This window comes from Dermacentor variabilis, unplaced genomic scaffold (assembly GCF_050947875.1).
Source record: "Dermacentor variabilis isolate Ectoservices unplaced genomic scaffold, ASM5094787v1 scaffold_12, whole genome shotgun sequence".
Taxonomy (NCBI): domain Eukaryota; kingdom Metazoa; phylum Arthropoda; class Arachnida; order Ixodida; family Ixodidae; genus Dermacentor; species Dermacentor variabilis.
In genome coordinates, this window is record NW_027460280.1 from 1,742,276 (window position 1) to 1,761,068 (window position 18,793).

General features: G+C 48.8%; 1 protein-coding gene across 22 annotated transcripts in view; it reads left to right on the forward strand.

Annotated features, from left to right (window-relative positions):
- The window catches only part of LOC142566355 (peptide transporter family 1-like), a 732,761-nt gene that overhangs the window by 445,342 nt on the left and 268,626 nt on the right, over positions 1–18,793 (forward strand). For 15 of the 22 annotated variants that reach the window (XM_075677280.1, XM_075677282.1, XM_075677287.1 and 12 more), the window contains 3 exons: positions 231–321; positions 2,588–2,665; positions 2,734–2,816. The exons of 1 other annotated variant lie outside the window; for it this stretch is intronic. In XM_075677280.1, the coding sequence (XP_075533395.1) occupies positions 231–321; positions 2,588–2,665; positions 2,734–2,816 (252 nt within the window). The remainder of the gene's footprint in view (positions 1–230; positions 322–2,587; positions 2,666–2,733; positions 2,817–18,793) is intronic. 6 more of the 22 variants (XM_075677294.1, XM_075677296.1, XM_075677292.1 and 3 more) reach the window with 1 other exon arrangement.

The following is an 18,793-nucleotide window of genomic DNA, read 5'->3' on the forward strand; positions in this document are numbered from 1 at the left end:
GCAAGGTTCCCGCCTAAGCTCTGGTACGCGCACGAGTTGTCGAACGCACGATTCGCATCACGCATCTGATGACAAAAGGCGACAGCTCAGATGGAATCGGCTACAGGATTACTGTGATACATGCAGGTGCGTCCTGCGTGCACCGAGCAATAACGCTTAACATTTTTTAACCAGTGAAAAGCGTTCACCGGAAAAATGACCAACACGTGTCAATATGATCTACTCCCCAGGAAAGGCAGCTGGAGCAGTTCTTCTCGCTCTTCTACCTGTCAATCAACGCCGGCAGCCTGCTGTCAACATTCATCACACCAATTCTGCGAGGTATGTGCCAGCGTTGGCAATATTGAGATGTGCTTGCGCCGGGCTCTGATTGAGCAGCACACGATAAAACAGTTTTCCTTACAGTTCGTGCTGATCTCAAAGGTCCCTCACCAGGTTTGGTTATGTTTAACAACCAAACGTAGCCTACACGTAACACACTAACGATGGCATCTGCAATGTATGCACCGATGTGCACCCGCAACAGCGAAAATTTCAGACGGCGCACTCTCTCGAAGCTCCTATCACTCAAGAGAGAGCCCCGGTTCAATGTTGAACGAATGCGAAGGCTCCGCTAGGCGGGACATGGACTTTTGTAGCGGCACAGGGATGGCCATAAGAGGGACGCGTGGCCAGAGTGAGGCGTGGCTATTTTGCTTTCGATCATGAACGAATTGGAAAAATTATTGAGTGAAACCCCTCTTTGACGGCGTTTTACAACTTCCTGTGTACAGCAAACGTTCCCAATTGGCCCTGGGGAGCCCGATACATTCATTTAATCTGTTATTTTATCATCATTAATTGCGACGTCTATAGCAGAAAAAATTTGGGAGTCCACACGGAGATGATTAAGTGATTAGCAGAAGACTCAAGTTTTCCTATATTGAGGACTGTCCGAGCTGGCCCATGCGACGCTTGATTCGAATGTGTGAGCTTCTTCCCACTGGATGACATTGTAGTGGGCGGAGTACACCGCTAACTGAACACACAAGCCAAGTGGTACTGACAACGGAACTCATGTTCAGCAGCACTACTCCATAGGTACTTTTGCGACGGTTCAAAAGACGTACGTCGCGCTTCATTTTCAATGTGTTTGCATGGTTCAGTGGGACCGTCAATGGCCAAGTGAACATCTCCTCTTCATGCGAACGGTTCTACTTGGTCAATTTTGCATGGTAAGAAAAGAACGCTCAGAGAGTGCCTGCTTACGTGGTGCTCGTCTTTCGCTTGGTTGTGACGCTTTCTACATATCTTAGTACCAAGTAAACATTCATCCTTCAATGTGCATAAACCATAGTGAATGCCCCTAGGCAACATTACGAAAAACACACGAAACATTTGACACACACCACCTCGGAAACAGGAAAATTTCAAGAGGCCTAGCTGAAATTTATTTCTCACTCGCCAAGTAACAATGGTTCATTCATTCGTACCCATTAAAAAAAAAACACATTGGACAGAGCTTTAATGCTCCACATATGCGATGCCATATGCAGATGTCTCAGAAGTTGCGACGCGTGCCACCTTTTACACGCTCGTAAATGAGCCTGATAAATGTGTTAAACTAGCGTTATTTTTATACATTCGTCAAAGTGCAATTTTTGGGGCGCAATGTGTGAAGGCGCACGAAGGGCAGCTCTAGTTTTCCATGAAGCGGGTCAGGTGCGACAATGCTATAATTGCGCCACCGACGGTGGGTCCAGCACAGCATCTCAATACCCTAACCGTGAGGACACGATTGGACACATGTTTCCAAGTCACTCTTTGAAACGTCTGAAGCGTGCGTGACATCTAGGGCTTGTGAGACGCCGTGTTAGCCGTAATCGCACAGCCGTCGAACGCACCTTCCCGTCTAGCCACCGAGAGTGCGTTTCGTCGGCGCTTTCTTGCTCAAAAACGGTGTCGATGTTGACCTCGCCAACGGTGCCGCAACGGGATGGACGAGCGGTGGCAGACTGCACTGCCTGTGCGATTATTTCTACCACCGAGTAAGCAGCGCAACGAACCTCACAACTGGCCCAGCTCCCTATTTCTGCAGTGTGATCGGCCGAAACGTTCACCGCAGCGTTTCAATTCGGCACTCATACGCCGGCGGTGGCCCATGGCTTTGTCCTTGCACGGTGCGGATTATGCATTTGTCTCTCTGTTTTATGTCGCGCTTTCTGTGACCGTCCAAGTGTAGGCCAGGTTAATAATTATGCTGCATAACGTGTCTCAATTACATTGTAACGGTGCATTGCCAAGTATGTATCTCATTGTGATTTGATCATTTTGTAATTGTCACAACTCCCTGTCACTGCCTACGGCGAATTTCATGAAGGGTCCCGGCACTTTTATTCGCGCCACTTCCGTCAATAGCGCATACCCCCATCGATGGGAAATAAATATTACTGATACAAAATCTCACATTTAGTTTTCAAATTATGGGTCTTGCAGAAAATTGCGGCATCTTGATTGTATTGTATTGACAATATCTTCAAGGTCAATGACGTAGCACATGAGACTTGCACAAAGGGCTTTGCAGAAAAACGAGTCCCGTCTCGCGCAGTACAACGCTGCTTGGGCCAGATGTTCTGCTTCCCGCTGGCCTTTGGTGTGCCGGCGGCGCTGATGGTGCTGGCGCTCGGTGAGTAGGAGTGTGTGAACATGCGTAGTGGCGTGCCGGCACTGCTACCTCGTCCTCCCTTTGCGCAGTGCTCTTCATGGTCGGAAAGCCTCTGTACCGCATTGTGCCTCCAGCTGGAAACGTCGTCGTCCGTGTGCTGCAGTGCATATGGGTGAGGAGTCATGCTACATTCCTTGCTTCGTAAGCTAGCCTCCCGTCATATCAAGCTTTAAATGACTGATTGAAAGGCCACCTGGCACCGCATAACTAAGCGATGCTTCTGATGCCTCTCATCAACTTTCTAAGAAACATTCTTGCAGGATTTAGCTATAGCGATAATTGGAAAAGTATGCAATGGCGTGATTCTGAGTTGGAGAGGTACACTTGAAATAGGTGCAATCAAGTCAGATTCAACGCAAATGCTGGAATCTATGTTAAGCGAACCTTTCATGAAGCGCTTATTTCAATGCTATGAAACAGTCCATCTTATACACCACATTTTGTGCCATAGCGATGACCAGGCCCATCATAGCGCGGGAGCAGCGCAGTTTATTAATACACTTTCTACAGGATCGGGCCACTTCTTCCAAAGTGTGGTTGACGTTTCGAAGGCGGCGCGTACTTTGCTCATGGCCGACCGTGAACACGTTCGTATATCACAGTGACGTTTCTGCACTTGCACACTTGAAATTTCGCGCACACTGCGACACTTGCCACACGTCGAGCGTTCTTAGATAGCTCCTCCGCCTCATCATCATCAGCAGCAGCAGCAGCCTAGTTACGCCCACTGTAGAGCATAGGCCTCTCCAATACTTTTCCAACTACCCCGGTCATGTACTAGTTGGGGTCATGTTGTCCCTGCAAACTTCTTAATGTCGTCTGCCCACTTAACTTTCTGCCGCCCCCTGCTACGCTTCCCTTCCCTTGGAATCCAGTCCGTAACCCTTAATGACCATCGCTTATCTTCCCTCGTCATTACATGTCCTGCCCATACGGCCGTTGCCGCGAAATGCAGCCCGATTTCGCAATGTTCGCGCTAAAATGTTTTTTCGAGCGTGAAAAGGACATTCTAGACAAAATCGAGCATGATTTCCGGCGCCAGGGGTTGTTTTGACCGGCGGCGCATGGGTAGCACGAAAAAATTTTTGGGGGGGGGCGCTTATGGAGCTTCAGCCCCCCCCCCCCGAAATTTTTTCGTGCTACCCATGCGCCGCCGGTCAAAACAACCCCTGGCGCCGGAAATCATGCTCGATTTTGTCTAGAATGTCCTTTTCACGCTCGAAAAAACATTTTAGCGCGAACATTGCGAAATCGGGCTGGATTTCGCGGCAACGCCTATGCACCAGGAGTCACATATTGTAACGCGAAGATCTCCTTGCGAGCACAAAGTTCCAAAGGCGTGGCGGGCGGGCTCGTCGCGGCATCTTTGCTGAGGCCGCGGAATCGGGAGCGCTTGGATTTCAATTCTGACACTTTATGGGTCTAAAGTTCTAATAAACATTTGCTGCGAAAGGTGCATTAATATTTCCAAAGCCTTCCTTTAGATTGTCAATTCTGGAACTTTGTGGGCTTAATGTTGTTATAAACATTTGACGCCAAATGTGCATTGGCATTTCTAACGTCTTAGATCGGAACATACAGCGAGACAAGCCAAATCAACACACTATCAGGCAAGTTGACAAAACACGCAGCGAGATATGATGACACAAACAGTTGTGGTGGTTCATTTGTGCCGTCATATCGCATAAAAAATATCAACATTATTTTTCACCTACGCCAAAGCATTCATGTCACGAACTAAAGCCAGCCAGGGTAACTACGTTCTTATTCATTTTTTCTACTTGGACTTTTATTCGTAAGGACCACATTGAGCCTCATAATTTTTTTCATTCTCGCTACCCTACCCGCGGGCTGCCAGAGCCAGCCTGAGCGCATGCGTTTTTCTTGTGTTGCCCCGAAACCACCGCGCGGCGTACTTCGGTGCGCCTGTGGTTCTCTCTGGCCGAGTGGATTTTCGCCTGGTAGAGTTTTGGGTGCCTTCTGGCTAGCAGACGAGAAAAAGAAACAATCGTCGCTCACCGCCATCGCTGTGAAGACTTGGCGGATTACACCGTGTTCGCTTGAGCACAACCTCTCCGGGAAGTCTTTTCTCGCTGGTGTGAAATAGCCAGCACTAAGCGTATGGTTCTCGGTGGACCAAGCATCTCACGTTTTCTTCGATATTCATTCGGTAGCCATATTAGGTGCCGAAAGTAGGCATTGGAATGTGGCCAACGTACTCTCCTTGGCGTTTTTTTTTCATTTCGGTGCCCCCGCCCCACAAGAGCAAAAAAAAAAAAAAGATGCATTGTTGCGGCGCAGCGAATTGTCGCATGCTGACAGTTTGTTACTTCTTTTGCGGTAAGTAATCGGCCACGGTACCCTTCAGTTGCCGGATACTATTATTATATTATTGTGATAGCAATTATATGAAGACTCCAGGCTCATTCCTGCTATCGCCGTCGCCCTCATGTTTCGTAGTGTTGCGTTTCGCCTGCGACACGTGGTTTTGCCGGCGCGACTGCGGCGGGGCGGCAGACATTTTGGCCCGATCGTCGTCGCCGCAACACTCATCGCCAGGTGTTTCCAGGCGCGACTGCGGCGATGCGACCGCCTAGGGATCATCCTCGCATTCCAGTCATTGTGCCCGAAACAGGCGATGCCAAAGCAGGGATCTCATTCCAGTCATTGTGCCCGAAACAGGCGATGCCAAAGCAGGGATCTCGTTCCAGTCATTGTGCCCGAAACAGGCGATGCCAAAGCAGGGACCATCCTCTCATTACAGTCATTGTGTCCGACCGGCAGCGCCACGACAGGGTGCTACGAGATCGTGCTCGACATGGTGCTACGGCATCGCTACGACAGTGTGCGTCACCATTAGCCCATTGTACATTCACGTGCTCGTCTTTTGAGGGGTTCCTTCTTGCCCTCAACTGCGAGAGTATAAAAACAGCTGCCCCCGGACGCCAAAAGGAGGGCTCCGATTTCTTCTGTTGAGTGAAGTGCTCTCCCGTCTCTCTACTACGGTCAAACCTGACCGCCAACTCTTTGCGATGTTAAAATAAACAAGTTGTTTCGTTGTTACCAGTCGACTCATGCTTTGCCGGGACCTTCGGATGCTTCCAGTTGTACCCCAGGCCGCCAGGCCAACGCTACCCTTGGGGCTTGCGACCCAGGTACAACCACGGGCGTCAGCGCCGAGTTCCCAACAGATCGTACCAGCGGTGCGATCCAAACATCTGGTGGCAGCGGTGGGATCCAAAACATCTGGTTGGCAGCGGTGAGATCGCCTACGACTTCAAACAACTGTCTGCCAGCGGTGAGATCGCGACAACGGAGGCCAGCAGCGAAGAGATGCAGTTGACTGTATGCTGAGCAGCTCAACGACGATCCGGGAGCAGTGCAACGAGCCCTGTGTGACGACTGGTTGCCTGCAGCGGAACGACTGCGCGGAACTCCTGCCTGCGAGGTTTGGTGAGTGCGGGACTTTCTTCTTCTGAGCTTTGCCAGGCTTTTGTTAGTGTCAGAAACAGAGCTGGTAATTGTGGTTGTCGTTGCTGCCGGGTTAGTTTGCGGCAAGACAATAGTAAGCAGTAGAGAAAGCAGCATTCAGAGCAGCCATGGATTTGAAGTCGTTGCGCAAACCGAAATTGTTGGAGCTTGCAAGAGAGTTGGGTCTGGATGTCTCAGACAAACTAAGAAAACCGGAACTGATAAAGGCTATTCTTGAGTTAGAGGCTGAGGATGACGAGCTGTCGGAATGCCTTGAGACCATTGAAGAGAGAGAGACTGCAAAAAGACAGGAGCGCGAACTTAAAGAGCAAAAAGAAAAAGAAGAGCGTGAACGTAAAGAACAGAAAGAGCGAGAGCAACAAGAGCGTGACCGTCAACACGCTTTGGAAATGAAGCGTCTTGAGGTAGAGATGGAACGCGCTCGTAATGGAAGTCAGGCACACGGTGCAGGAGAACGAGTATTGTTCAAAATGACTGACCTGATGCGGCCGTTTAAGCTTGGAGAGGACATTGGTTTGTTCCTGGTTAACTTTGAGCGAACGTGCGAGAAGCAGGGGTTCTCTCGGGAAACGTGGCCACAGCGCTTGCTCACTTTGTTACCCGGCGAGGCGGCCGACGTAGTCGCTCGCTTGGATAGAGAGGAAGCAGAGGATTTCGACAAAGTAAAATCGAGTCTGCTAAAAAAGTACCGGCTGTCTGCGGAGGCGTTCCGTCGGAAGTTTCGGGAAAATGAGAAAGGCAGAAGTGAGTCATATACAGAGTTTGCGTATAGGCTTATGTCGAACATGCAGGAGTGGCTCAAAGAAGAGAAAGCGTTTGGTGACCACGATAAAGTTCTGCAGTGTTTCGGGCTAGAACAGTTTTATAGTCGGTTACCGGAGAACGTGCGATACTGGGTCTTGGATAGGCCAGACGTTTGTACGGTGGCTAAAGCCGCTGAGCTAGCCGAGGAGTTTGTGACGCGTCGGGCTCGCGGAGCTAAGGACGGTCAAAAGGGTGAATTTGGCTCGAAGTTTGAGAGGCCAAAGTTCACACCCATGAGATTAAAGGGGGACACGCGTAGTGCGGATGCGAGCGAAAGCAGTCCGACCAAACGTAAAGAGACGGCGGCAGCCAAACGCAGAAAGCGGTTCGAGATGAGGCGAGCGCGCTTGTGTTATACGTGCCAGAAGCCGGGTCACTTTTCGGCGCAGTGTCCGGAAACAACACCAAAAGTTGTGTTTTTTTCAATAGGCAGCACTGACGAGAACATGAAGCTTCTCGAGCCTTACATGCGAGACCTCCTCGTGAACGGGAAAGAGTGCCGAGTGCTTCGCGATTCCGCAGCGACGATGGATGTAGTTCACCCATCTTACGTAGAACCCCATATGTTCACGGGCGAGTGCGCGTGGATCAAGCAAGCCGTGGAAGCTCATAGCGTGTGTCTGCCGGTAGCAAAAGTGCTTATTGAAGGACCTTTCGGAGCGCTTGAGACGGAGGCGGCAGTGTCATCTATGCTGCCACCCCAGTACCCGTACCTATTTTCAAACAGGTCCGATCACCTCCTGCGCGAGAAGGGGCTTTTGTTTGGTGAAGCTAGTGTTCAGGCCTTAACCAGATCGAAGGTTCGGGAGCTCGCTGCAAAGGCGGTAGTTGCGGGGCCGACGTTATCAAACAACGAAAAAGGGTCAGAGGCGCAGCAAGCTGATATTCCGAGCACGCCCGAACTGAATAAACTTGAGTCTGTAACGTTAAAGGCGCCAGATACTGGAGTGAAAATCCCGATGCGGGAAAGTTAGAAGAGCTATCTACTGATTTGCTCATCGCGCCTACGTCAGACGGACTTGATAGGTTGCTAAAAGTCAGCCGGTCGGCTTTGATAGCCGAGCAAAAAAAGGATGGCAGCCTGGAAAACGTGCGCTGCAATGTCAAAGAAGGTATCGCCAGGAAAACTGCGCGTTTTGTGGAAAGGGGTGGAGTCCTGTACCGGAAGTATCTAGACCGCAGAGGAGTGGAGTTCGATCAGCTGGTCGTGCCTCAATGCTATCGTCAGGATCTGTTGCGCTTGTCACACGGGGGTTCGTGGTCCGGACACCTAGGAGTTAAGAAAACTAAGGACCGTCTCTTGCAAGAGTACTATTGGCCAGGGTGTTTTCGGGACGCAGACCATTTCGTGAGGACATGTGACACTTGTCAGCGGGTGGGCAAACCAGGGGACAAATCAAGGGCGCCGTTGAAATTGGTACCTATCATTACGGAGCCTTTTAGACGGCTCGTTATTGATACAGTGGGACCTCTGCCGGTAACAGCCACGGGGTACAGACACATTTTGACTGTGATCTGCCCAGCGACAAAGTTCCCTGAAGCAGTGCCGCTTAAAGAACTCAGCTCAGTTGAGATAGTTAATGCACTACTGTCCATATTTGCGCGAGTTGGTTTCCCTGCGGAAATCCAATCAGATCAGGGCACAGTGTTTACTAGCGCTTTGACGACAACTTTTCTCGAAAGGTGTGGGGTAAAGCTGTTACACAGCTCAGTGTACCACCCACAGTCGAATTCCGTTGAGAAGCTCCACTCCGTCATGAAGCGCGTGTTGAGAGCCTTGTGTTTTGAACATCAAACTGACTGGGAGCTGTGTCTGCCTGGGGTGATGTTTGCTTTAAGGACCGCGCCGCATGCGGCTACGGGGTTTTCGCCAGCTGAACTGGTGTACGGTCGCTCGCTTCGATCTCCGCTTCGCATGCTTCGAGAATCGTGGGAAGGTAGGGGCGACGACCCAGTCGTGGTGGAGTACGTACTTAAGCTCCTCGAACGCTTAAGAAGGGCACAGGAGTTGTCAGGTGAAGCAATGACAAAGGCCCAGCAGAGGGCCAAGGTTTATTATGATCGGACAGCCAGGGCCCGTCGTTTTGAGGTTGGCGATGAGGTCATGATATTGCGCACATCGCTAAACAACAAACTAGACGTGCAGTGGGAGGGCCCAGCACGAATTGTTCAGAAACTGTCGGACGTTAACTACGTGGTAAGTCTGCCAGGAAAGCGGAAAGCACAGCAAGTTTACCACTGTAATCTGCTCAAACCTTATAGACCAAGGGAAGCAGTGGTGTGCATGATGGTAAACGTTCCTGAAGAGCTTCCGGTCGAGCTTCCAGGACTAGGCTCAGTGACGAACAGGGAAGACACCGGTCAAGTCATTAGTGACCTTATCAGTAAAGCACCGCTGTCGCCCGAGCAGAAAACCGAACTACACCAGCTATTACAAGAGTTTCAAGGTCTGTTCTCTGAGAGGCCTGGTAGGACTTCTGTACTTACTCATGATATAGAACTTACCTCCCCAGAGCCAGTACGATCCAAGGCGTATCGGGTGTCACCCCGCCAGAGCGATATTATGGAGGCTGAGGTAAAGAAAATGCTACAGCTCGGTGTTATTGAGGCAGGTGAGAGTGACTATACCTCCCCTTTGATTTTAGTTGAGGTACCGGGCAAGGAACCTCGTCCTTGCGTCGACTACCGCAGGCTTAATTCCATCACTAAGGATCAAATTTATCCGATCCCTAACATCGAGGAGCGCCTTGAGAAAGTTAGTAGCGCTCAGTTTATTTCCACCCTAGATCTTGTCAGGGGTTATTGGCAGGTTCCACTTACAGAAGAGGCTAGTAGGTATGCGGCGTTCATTTCACCAATGGGAACATTCCGTCCTAAAGTGTTGAGTTTTGGTTTGAAGAACGCGCCATACTGTTTTTCAAGCCTCATGGATAAAGTGTTGCGGGGACAGCAAGAATTCGCTTTACCGTATCTAGACGACGTAGCGATATTCTCCGCATCCTGGTCTGAGCATATGACACACTTGCGGGCAGTGCTAACCCGCCTGCGCGAAGCGGGCTTGACAGTCAAGGCTCCTAAGTGCCAGTTAGCACAGGCCGAGGTTGTCTACCTCGGTCACGTGATTGGTCAGGGTCGTCGCCGCCCCTCTGAAATAAAAGTGGCCGCTGTGCGAGACTTTCCGCAACCGCGCACGAAGACCGATATTCGGTCGTTCTTAGGTGTCGCCGGCTACTATCAGAGGTACATCCCTAGGTACTCTGATATCGCGGCTCCCCTGACGGATGCTCTAAGAAAAACAGAGCCTCAAACAGTCGTCTGGGACGAGACCAAGGAAAGAGCTTTTAGCGCCCTAAAGAGTGCCCTAACAAGCCAGCCTGTGCTACGATCGCCAGACTATACAAAAGGGTTCATTGTTCAGTGCGATGCTAGTGAGCGAGGCATGGGCGTTGTACTGTGCCAACGGGAAAATGGAGAAGTAGAACACCCCGTCCTGTATGCTAGTCGTAAGCTGACCAGTCGTGAGCAGGCGTATAGCGCCACCGAGAAAGAGTGTGCGTGTCTCGTGTGGGCCGTTCAGAAATTGTCATGCTATCTAGCCGGCTCGAGGTTTATCATTGAGACGGATCACTGCCCTCTCCAATGGCTGCAGACCATCTCTCCCAAAAATGGCCGACTCCTGCGCTGGAGCCTCGCTTTACAACAATATTCCTTTGAGGTGCGTTACAAAAAGGGGAGTCTCAACGGTAACGCCGATGGCTTAAGTCGAAGCCCCTAACGTAGGAATCAGCCTCAAAATTGTTTGTTACTGATGTTTTTCTTCCTGAGGCAGGATTTTTTTTTAACATATTGCTTTTGTTTAGTGTTTCAAAGTGATGATATGCTTTCTAGTGCAATTTTTCAATTTGTGGACGCGTTCTGAGTGATGCTAGACTACTGTAAGGAACTAGGCAGTGGTATAAAAAGGGGAAAGAGCCTGGCAGGGCTTAGTGAGGGTTGTGCCGTGCTTGCTGACTGAGCGGTTGAGTTTCAGCGTAGTTCTAACGCTTGCCGGGAACGAGAACAAAAATGTGAACTCTCCCGAAGTCACTTTGCAGTGTCCCGTGCGAACCTGAACAAGAGAACGAGGCCTTCTCTGTGCGCTGCGCTCAAGAAACGTCGAGGGACGCCCGACTTCGGTTATGAGCATCATCGAGCGACATCCCTCCGGACAGCGGATGCAGTCCCCTGTCCATCGGGATCTCCTTCCCCCGGCGGGGCGGTCTGTTGCGTTTCGCCTGCGACACGTGGTTTTGCCGGCGCGACTGCGGCGGGGCGGCAGACATTTTGGCCCGATCGTCGTCGCCGCAACACTCATCGCCAGGTGTTTCCAGGCGCGACTGCGGCGATGCGACCGCCTAGGGATCATCCTCGCATTCCAGTCATTGTGCCCGAAACAGGCGATGCCAAAGCAGGGATCTCATTCCAGTCATTGTGCCCGAAACAGGCGATGCCAAAGCAGGGATCTCGTTCCAGTCATTGTGCCCGAAACAGGCGATGCCAAAGCAGGGACCATCCTCTCATTACAGTCATTGTGTCCGACCGGCAGCGCCACGACAGGGTGCTACGAGATCGTGCTCGACATGGTGCTACGGCATCGCTACGACAGTGTGCGTCACCATTAGCCCATTGTACATTCACGTGCTCGTCTTTTGAGGGGTTCCTTCTTGCCCTCAACTGCGAGAGTATAAAAACAGCTGCCCCCGGACGCCAAAAGGAGGGCTCCGATTTCTTCTGTTGAGTGAAGTGCTCTCCCGTCTCTCTACTACGGTCAAACCTGACCGCCAACTCTTTGCGATGTTAAAATAAACAAGTTGTTTCGTTGTTACCAGTCGACTCATGCTTTGCCGGGACCTTCGGATGCTTCCAGTTGTACCCCAGGCCGCCAGGCCAACGCTACCCTTGGGGCTTGCGACCCAGGTACAACCACGGGCGTCAGCGCCGAGTTCCCAACAGATCGTACCAGCGGTGCGATCCAAACATCTGGTGGCAGCGGTGGGATCCAAAACAGTAGAGAGTCTCAGGGCAATAACGTCGTGACCGCGCGCAGCATGCTCTATGTGGGAGTGAAAGAGTAGGGGGGGGGGGGGGTGGAATGGGTGAACCGACGATGGTGGCTCAGTCTTGCGTGCGCAAAAGAGAAAAGCATGGATGGAGTGGATGGAATGGGGGCGGGATCTAGGATTCTGTGAATCTGTGATTGCGCTACATGTTTATTTGCCTTGTTTGACGCATTATATACAGTGACTTTTTCTTAGGTACGTAGATTTGTTGGAGACTTATACGTATATTTAAATATCTTGTTGCGAGGTTTTGTGTATACCTGCAGTGAACTTTCTTTCCAGTGACACTTTTTTGCCCTTTATCAAGCATTTGTATATTCCATTGGATCTTCGCATTTATAATGAACGGGGGCGAGTTAAATGAAAGTGAGCCTACCCACCCTGGTTCATTATCTGCGAGGCATATGCGTAGCACACAGGCATCTTTCATTTACAAAAGTGACACGCAGATATGAGGGTAAATGTTCTTTAATGCTCTCATACACTGTATTGAACATGGTTGCGTGACGTAATGGACACTTCAGAAGTTGAGCAGCGGGGTGCCGTGAATGTTTTGACAGCTAAAGGTGTTTCCCAAAAGGAAATTATTCACCGTATGGCTGCCGTGTACGTTGAACATTGAATTTCGTTGGCCACTGCAATGCATTGGAGCAAACGGTTGAAAAAAGGACGTGAAAGTTGCAGAGACGATCCAAGACCGGGCCAAAGCCTTCGTGCAATCACCCCCAACACAAGTGCAAAAGTTGATGAGCTGATGAGACAAGAACGGAGGATAAACATCTATGAACTGGCAGAGCGTGTAAACATCAGTTGCGGTTCGGTTCACACCATAATTCATGAACATCTCGGTCATCGGCACTTGTGTGCGCAATGGATGCCCAAGATTTGAACCACCGCCAGAAGAAGGTTCTGCGCTGCCTTGATTCATCTGATCAGGTATCACAATGAGGGTGACGACTTCTTGTCTGCGATTGTGATCGGGGACGAACCATGGTGCGACTACTACGAGCCTGAAACACGACGGCAAAGCTTACAGAGGAAACATTCGAAATCACCGCCCCCAAAGAAAGCAAAGGCCATCATTTCCGCCGGAAAGGTGTTGTTTACCATTTTTTTTTCGATCGTCAGGGACCATTACTGATAGAATTTTCTAAAGCCGGAGGGACTATCGATCGTTTCCAATATTGTGAAACGCCGGATCGGCTGCGTGTCGCAATCAAGAGCAAACGGCGTGGAAAACTGACGAATGGGATCATCTCGTTCCACGACCTGGCTATGGTGTTTGGCTGCTGAGCACGATGTCGTGGAATCGAATCCCGGCCACGGCGGCCGCATTTCGATGGGGGCGAAATGCGAAAACACCCGTGTACTTAGATTTAGGTGCACCGTAAAGAACCCAGGTGGTCGAAATTTCCGAAGTCCTCCACTACGGCTGGCCTCATAATGAGAAAGTGGTTTTGACACGTAAAACCGCATAATTTAAGTTTCAATTTTTTCACAATGCCCGTCCCCACGTCGTTGATGTGGTTAATACAAAACTGGCGAAGTTAAAGTGGGAAACGCTGCAACATCCGCCATACAGCTAAGACCTGTTGCCTTGCGACTTCCACATTTTGGGGCAGATGAAAAAAAAACCAGCTTAAGGGAAACAGATTGGTGTCGGACGATGACGTGAAAGAGTCAGTTGCAGATTTGTTGAAGCAGCAACCTAAGGAGTTTTATGAGACGGGAATCACCCGACTCGTTAGTCAATGGGATAAATGTCTAAATGGTGATGGAGACTACTTTTAAATTAAGTACCCCATTTGTCATATATTTAGATTGGCTGACTTTCATTTGACTCGCCCTCGTATATTTTGCAGAATGGCTTTATATAGGTGCTTGCTCTCTGTTGGGACAATAATTTCGGTGCAATTACTCACGATACACGACCGGTGACAGCTGTTCGTGTGTAATACATTGGATTAAATCACCGCGTCATTGAGATTTTTCTCTGGCCGTTGCATGTGTACAAAAATTTAACAAAGTTGTTGAATGGCAAAGTTTAATTAGCATATTATCTCTCAACTTGTTCATTTATAGCCTTTACATTTTTCATATCAGTGGCATGCACTGCTTTCCTGGCTTCGAACTGATATAGTTCTAAGGATCGTGTGATGCTTTCTTTACTCATTAAATAGACAAAAACATGGAAGCATTGATATCAGTTATTTCGAGCACTATTTCTGGCATATACGAGTATATCTTTATTATTAAAGAATACATATAATGCTTGTTTGGACAGTGCGTAGCATCCAAGAATTCGTTTGCAGCATCTTTAGCAGTGCACTTATTATTCATGTATTTCATCTCTCGACAAATTGTTTAAGGCGAAGCTTCAGCTCGGGCCCTACTCAGACGCGGTCGAGTAGAACTTGTTGCTGGGCGAGTTGGTTGGGATCTAAAGAATACATTGTTGCGCCAAAAAAGAAAAATAAAGACTGTCTTTTCGTAATCTTCCTTCCCAAGTCTTTATTTTTATTTTTTGGCGCAACAATGTATTCTTTAGATCCGACGCGGTCTTTTCAAATAAATGTAAACGCAGAAACGCTTTTCTGAGATAACCCCTGGATCACTTTTAATAGCATTTGTTGAATTTGAGAAAGTTAACTTCTAGTATCTGTTGGCAGCGGAAGTTCGAGTTAGCGCCTGAATTTTGTTTAAGATATTTTGAAAAATTTGAAAGTGCGAAAAAAATAGAAGCCCGACGTTTACAAACTAAAATCTCTTCATCAAAAACAGATATCGCGGTTCTTCAAACGGCATCTCTTATAAGAGTCAAAGCGGACAAATTCGTTATGTCAATTGGTATCTTACGTGAATTTGTTACGTGGTGCACAAGGGTTCTACAAAAGCCGTATTTCGACAAGTGCCAATTTTCAAGAAAAAAATTCCGAACCAGATAACAGTAGAATTTAAGTTTTTCTTTTAAATGCAACAAACCTCATCAAATCATGCGCAGTGGTTGCCGAGAAAAACTAATTCACCTTCTACATGTATTTAGATAGGAGCATCCGGGATAAAGCTTCCTCTCAAGGAGGAGGCCAAGCCGCAACTTGAGCCCCCCCCCCCCCCCCCCCCCGAACGAATTTCCTGGCTACGCCACTGCAGAGCTGTTATACACTTTTCTCTTGAGGGATAATGGCAACCTGCTGTTCACGATTTGAGAATGCCTGCCAAACGCACCCAGCCCATTCTATTTCTTTTGATTATTTCAATCTCATGATCCGGATTCGTGGTCACAACCTGCCCTAGGCAGATGTATTCCCTTACCACTTCCAGTGCCTCGCTACCTATCGTAAACTGCTGTTCTGTTCCGAGACTGTTAAACATTACTTTAGTTTTCTGCAGATTAATTTTTAGACCAACCCTTCTACTTTCCCTCTCCAGGTCAGTGAGCATGCATTGCAGTTGGTCCCCTGAGTTACTAAGCAAGGCAATATCGTCCGCGAATCGCAAGTTGCTAAGGTATTCTGCATTAACTTTTATCCCCAATTCTTCCCACTCCAGTTCTCTGAATACCACCTGTAAACACGCTGTGAATAGTATTGGAGAGATCGTATCTCCCTGCCTGACGCCTTCCTTTATTGGGATTTTGCTGCTTTCTTTATGGAGGACTACGGTGGCTGTAGAGCCACTATAGATATCTTTCAGTATTTTCACATACGGCTCGTTTACACCATGATTCCATAATGCCTCCATGACTGCTGAGGTTTCGGCTGAATCAAACGCTTTTTCGTAATCAATGAAAGCTATATATAAGGGTTGGTTATATTCCGCACATTTCTCTATCACCTGATTGATAATGTGAATATGGTCTATTGTTGAGTAGGCTTTACGGAATCCTGCCTGGTCCTTCGCTTGAGAGAAGTCTAAGGTGTTCCTGGTTCTATTTGCGATTACCTTAGTAAATAGTTTGTACGCAACGCACAGTAAGCTGATCGGTCTATAATTTTTCAAAGCTTTGGCGTCCCCTTTGTTATGCATTAGGATTATGTTAGCGTTTTTCCAAGATTCCGGTACGCTCGAGGTCATGAGGCATTGTGTATATAGGGTGGCCAGCCTTTCTAGAACAATGTTCCCACCATCCTTCAACAAATCTGCTGTTACCTGATCCTCCCCAGCTGCCTTCCCCCTTTGCATAGCTCCCAAGGCGTTATTTACTTCTTCCGGCGTTACTTGTGGGATTTCAAATTCCTCTAGACTATTCTCTCTCACATTATCGTCGTGGGCGCTACTAGTACTGTATAAATTTCTATAGAACTCCTCAGCCACTTGAACAATCTCATCCAGATTAGTAATGCTATTGCCGGCTTTGTCTCTTAACGCAGACATCTGATCTTTGCCTATTCCTAGTTTCTTCTTCACTGCTTTTAGGCTTCCTCTGTTCCTGAGAGCATGTTCAATTCTATCCAAGTTATAGTTCCTTATGTCAGCAACCCGCCGTGGTTGTTCAATGGCTGTGGCGTTTGGCTGCTGAGCACGAGGTCGCGGGATCGAATCCCGGTCACGGCGGCCCCAATTCGATGGGCGCCAAATGCGAAAACACCTGTGTACTTAAATTTAGGTGCACGTTAAAAAACCGCGGGTGGTCGAAATTTCCGGAGTCCTCCACTACACCATGCCTCCTAATGAGAAAGTGGTTTGGCACGTAAAACCCAATAATTTAATTTTTTTATGTCAGCAGTCTTACGCTTGTTCATCAGCTTCGAAAGTTCTGCCAGTTATATTCTTTTGTCTCCTGCGATAGCTTACTGTTATCCTGTGTAATGGACATTCCTTAATGATGCCCACAAGATTGTCGTTCATTGCTTCAACGCTAAGGTCCTCTTCCTGAGTTGAAGCGAGTACCTTTTCTGTAGCTTGATCCGGAATTCCTATAGTTTCCCTCTTGCCGCTAACTCATTGATTGGCTTCTTATGTACCAGTTTCTTCCGTTCCCTCCTCAAGTCTAGGCTAATTCGTGTTCTTACCATCCTAAGGTCACTGCAGCGCACCTTGCCGAGCACGCCCACATCTTGTATGATGCGAGGGTTAGCGTAGAGTATGAAGTCTATTTCATTTCTAGTCTCGCCATTTGGGCTCCTCCACGTCCTCATTCGGCTAACCCGCTTGCGGAAGAAGGTGTTCATAATCCGCATATTATTCTGTTATGCGAACTCTACCAATAACTCTCCCCTGCTTTTCCTAGAGCCTATGCCATATTCCCCCACTGACTTGTCTCCAGCCTGCTTCTTGCCTACCCTGGCATTGAAGGGGCCCATCAGTATAGTGTATTTTGCTTTGACTTTACCCATCGCCGATTCCACGTCTTCATAAATGTTTTCGACTCCCTGGTCATCATGACTGGATGTAGGGGCGTAGACCTGTACGACCTTCAATTTGTACCTCTTATTAAGTTGCACAACAAGACCTGCCACCCTCTCGTTAATGCTATAGAATTCCTGTATGTTACCAGCTATATCCTTGTTAATCAGGAATCCGACTCCTAGTTCTCGTCTCTCCGCTAAGCCCCGGTAGCACAGGACGTGCCCGCTTTTTAGCTCTGTGTATGCTTCTTTTGTCCTCCTAACCTCACTGAGCCCTATTATATCCCATTTACTGCCCTCTAATTCCTCCAATAGCACTGCTAGACTCGCCTTACTAGATAATGTTCTAACGTTTGACTTTGCCAGGTTCATATTTCAATGGCGGCCTGTCCGGAGCCCGGGATTCTTAGAACCCTCTGCTGCGTCACAGATCTGACCGCCGCCGTGGTCACTTGCTTCGCGGCTGCTGGGGACTGAGAGCCGGGGTTTCATTGTTGTATTCATATAGGAGGTTGTGGCCAAGTACTGCACCAGGGTGGTCAATGCTGCTCTGTTGAGGGAGTGCGTTGCCGGTTCTGCTCACCGGGATCAGGCCGCACTCCAGGCCTGCTCCACCGCCTACAGTGCTATAAAGGAATGCGGGACCGATGGCAAGACGAAAGCCCTGTCTTTCAGCACAGCAGCCGATTGCTCTTAAAGTTAGGTCGCGTTGGCACGCACGTTTCTCTCGTGCCAAAGCTGCTCTGTGAAACGTCTGTCGCCTGATTCACGTGCCAGCTTCTCGCAGTCTTTACTCGTGACTGCTAGCGCTTTGAGACGCTGACCGAAGTTGGCGTGGTGCGTCTGTAATGCTGTCGCTATAAATTTATAAATGGCGTTAGTAATCATGCGGAACAGTTCCAGGTGATTGCTCCCACATGTAATTTAGAAGAAAGTATTTATAAAAAACTCACCTACGATTACAATACTCCTTAATTCGAAATTTGAGCGCAGCTGTATGCGTGTTTTATTTCGTGATATACTGTCGCAGATTTGAGAGAGACATGTAGCAGAGTCGGCAATAGGTCGAAAATCTGATGCGCGGTTCAAGCTCGTCGGCTTTTATACATGACTCGTCGAAGGTTGTAGTGTAATCGCTGCCGCCCGCGTGACTTTCAGAAAGTACTGCACAATTCGCGCCGCGCATAAAATCAAATTACAAAACAATCGGAAACCATGACAATCGAAACAAGTGCGAACCAGAACAAGCTAAGCTAACCAAACAAGCGCGAGCAAGAGATGATGCGAGCAGACGATATAGTGCGAAACGAGCGGTCAGGCTGCAACCAGATATGATTACGCATCGG